The sequence below is a fragment of the Cornus florida genome, unplaced genomic scaffold (genome assembly GCF_030987335.1).
Source record: "Cornus florida cultivar Cherokee Brave unplaced genomic scaffold, ASM3098733v1 CherokeeBrave_3.0.0_Hap2_Chr11, whole genome shotgun sequence".
NCBI classification, from domain to species: domain Eukaryota; kingdom Viridiplantae; phylum Streptophyta; class Magnoliopsida; order Cornales; family Cornaceae; genus Cornus; species Cornus florida.
In genome coordinates, this window is record NW_026775581.1 from 95940458 (window position 1) to 95944099 (window position 3642).

General features: G+C 36.6%; 1 protein-coding gene across 1 annotated transcript; it reads left to right on the top strand.

The window, feature by feature from the left end:
* Nucleotides 1–459: 459 nt before the first annotated feature.
* Nucleotides 460–2673, top strand: LOC132285636 (putative UPF0481 protein At3g02645). Its single transcript, XM_059787832.1, has one exon. The coding sequence runs from the start codon at nt 725–727 to the stop codon at nt 2411–2413; it is 1689 nt and encodes a 562-aa protein (XP_059643815.1). The 5' UTR covers nt 460–724; the 3' UTR covers nt 2414–2673.
* The last annotated feature ends 969 nt before the right edge of the window (nt 2674–3642 follow it).

Genomic DNA, 3642 nt, shown 5'->3' on the forward strand with positions numbered 1-3642 from the left:
TTTTGTCAATTAATAAATTTGAATTTTACCCAACCAAAAATAAGTTATTATTTTAATTGTGAATAAAAAATAAATATGTTTCACGAGAGTCAATGTTTGACAATAAATCCAGATTTCTTTGGAGATTGAGAGTTTTTAAGAAGTAAAACAATTTCTTTAATTTCTTTATGTTGCTTTCTTACATGTTTGCTTGCACATTAAAGAAAAATTAATGGCGGTTAATGCTTTCGTTTTCTTCAAGCATATCAAATGTAATATGATGAAATTTCATCTATAATTATTTATTGCAGTAATATGTTTCCTTTTTTGCTTTTGACTAGTTTTGATGAAAAGAATTTCCAGGCAATTATCACAATCATCATACTTTTTAATATATATCAATTAATAAGCGTTCTAATTGATCCAACCTGCAAAACAAGGAAAGGGTCGCAGTGAAAGCATACCTCATTAAAAATATATATATACACCATTCGAAAAGGGTGGCAAAAGCCCTTCTTTTTTTTCTTTTTTTTCAAGTGGGAAGGAGACCCACTTGGAAAGTGAGAGGTTTAAAATATTCACACATGCGAAACGCATTTCTTATGACACCCCAAATTAATATAAATTTCATACCCTCATTCTCTTGATTAACTTCCCCTCCATTCAATAAAACAATAATTAAAAACTTACCCAAAACCATAATTGAAAACTTACCCAAAAACAAACATTTCCTAGAGCAAGTGACATGTCTTCCTTTCAATCCATCATGACCTCGAACTTTGACGAGCAACGATGGGTTATTCAAATCCGTCGAACCCTAGACCAAGAGCTCGAAGAGGAAGCTGAAATCCCGGTAAGCATCTTCAACGTGCCCAAAACCCTAATGGCTAGTGATCCGGATTCATATATCCCACAAGAAGTTGCACTAGGTCCATACCATTATTGGCGTCCGGAGCTCTATGAGATGCAGGGATATAAGCTTGCTGCCGCGAAAAGAATTCAGAACCAGCTCCAGAGCCTCAAGTTCCAAAATCTCGTCAACCAGTTGATAGGGCTGGAGCTGAGGATTCGAGCTTCTTACCACAAGTACCTAGATTTCAATGGCGAAACCTTGGCTTGGATGATGGCAATAGATGCATCCTTCATGCTTGAGTTCCTTCAAATCTATGCCCTCAAAGAAGGTAAGACTCTAACCAGAATTTCATCTAGGATGTCCCATTTGGTTGATATTTCAGGCAGCAAGTCAGCCCATAATGCCATTCTTCGCGACATGGTAATGCTCGAGAATCAAATCCCACTTTTCGTACTAAGGAAGATGCTAGAATTCCAATTTTCGTCGTTGGAATTGTCAGATGATATGTTACAGTCCATGTTTATGGGATTGTCCAAGGAGATTTCCCCCTTCAAGATGAAGGAAAAATTACCAAATGTTCAAGTCTCTAAGTGCTCTCACTTGCTAGACTTTTTGTACCATTTGATAGTGCCCGAATCGGAACAATATCATCAATCATCAGAAATAACTGAAGTTCCTGAGAATCAAGAAGATGCCAAGAAAGGAGAAGAAGTTTCATTTGGGAAATCAAGTCATGATGTTAAACAACTCCTTGAAGTGATTTCGAATCTCCTTTCAAAATTAAACAAAGGCCCGGTACGTCTTCTCAAGAGGGTAATATTCTCAAAGCCTGTCAAACTCATACTAAAATTGCCTTGGAAAATCGTCTCTAACCTTCCAGGAATTCGTATTTTGAAACAACCAATTGAATTGCTCCTCTCCCAAGTAAAAGAAGGAAAACCTGAAAATGAGAGTTCTGCTTCGAATGATAACATTAACAAAGCTCCACTAGTTGTGGAAATCACAATCCCTTCAATCACAGAGCTCTTCAAAGCCGGTGTTCATTTGTTACCCACTAATGGTAGCATTTCAACCATTAGATTTGATGGTAAAAAAGTTACACTTTACCTCCCTATGGTTACTTTAGATGTGAACACGCAGACAGTGTTTAGAAATTTAGTAGCATATGAAGCTTGCAATGCATCGGGTCCATTGGTTTTCACTCGTTACACTGAATTAATGAATGGGATTGTTGATAATGAAGAAGATGCAAAGCTACTTAGAGAAAAAGGGATTATTTTGAACCATTTGAAGAGTGAAAAAGAAGTTGCCAACCTGTGGAATGGAATGAGCAAGTCTGTTAGGTTGACCAAAGTGCCCCGCTTAGATAAAGTGATTGAAGATGTTAACAAGTATTACAATGGTAGGTGGAAGGTTAGAGTTGAAAAATTCATGAAGATTTATGTGTTTGCGTCATGGCGAATTCTCACTCTTCTGGCTGCTGTTTTGGTCTTGTTGATGATGGCCTTACAAGCCTTTTGCTCTGTGTATACCTGTTCTCGTATATTCCATCTTATAGCTACCGCTTCAACGGTTCCGTGATCCTGTATGTACATCTCTATCATGAGTGATGGTGTTCCTGATTTCCTCCGTTCATCAGACATACTCGCATATTATCTACTTCGGTCGTCTGAATTTGCCGTCTTCTTCTCACTAAAGAAGAAAGAATGTAATGATGTTGTGATTGTATTAAATTGCCATATTGTTAATTGTTGGCCGTTAGTTTCAACCAACTAAATAATTTCTATGTGAAGAAAGGAGAAGAATGAATGGATCAACAAATATTATTATTTTGTATTCAATTCTTTTTGTTGTGTTGATCTATTTCAACAACAAATTTCTTAGACCATATATATTATTCTCTCAAAGACCATTGAACTTTTCAAGATAATTTCCAACCACACACATGATACATGCACTCACTCGATATATGTACATACTTAATACATGTATAATAAAAATACATGAATAAACTTAAAAATACATAATAAACATAGTATTAATTTAATTTTAACATTATTGCCTGTCGTGATCATGATGATGTGTTCTTTCTTTCCTTAAATTAAAATTTCTATTCAGCTTTTTCTTAGTTTTAAATAATGATTTTGCACTTGACAGAGAATATGCCAATATGGTATGTGATTTGCATATTATGGATACTCACCAATGGGGCGGGTGGAACAATTTATCAAGTAAGGGTGGATGTCTGAAGTTTGATTCGTCTCCCTCAAAACCCAGCTTCCTAATAAGTAATCTTTTCCCAATTAAAGTTGCTATGGTCATATTACATTCTTAAATTAAAATTGGTACACCGGCATTGCGACTTGGCACGTGTCCGAAAGAAATAGTCTCATGCAAAAAAATTAATGCAACACCCTCTAGTAAAAATAGGAGCTGGAGGATTCAAATGCCAAAAAAAAAAAATGTTTGGATAGCTTTATTTACAAAACATATCTATGAATTCTACAATTTTTATTTTTAAGTGGTACTCACATACGTATTTTCTTCCAATAAATTGTGGTAGTGGTGGTGAAAGGCAGTGGTGGCAGTGAAAGGTGGTTGTGGAAGGTGGTAGTGGTGGTGAAAGATAGCGGCGGTAGTGACAGTGGTGGTGGAAGGCTGTGATTATGGTGAAAGACAGTGGTGGTGGAAGGTGGTGGTGGTGTTGAAAGGCAATAGCGATGGTGGCAATGATGGTGGAAGACTGTGGTTGTGGTGAAAGGCAGTGGTGGTAGTGTTGAAAGGCAATAGCATTGGTGGAAGGTGGTGGT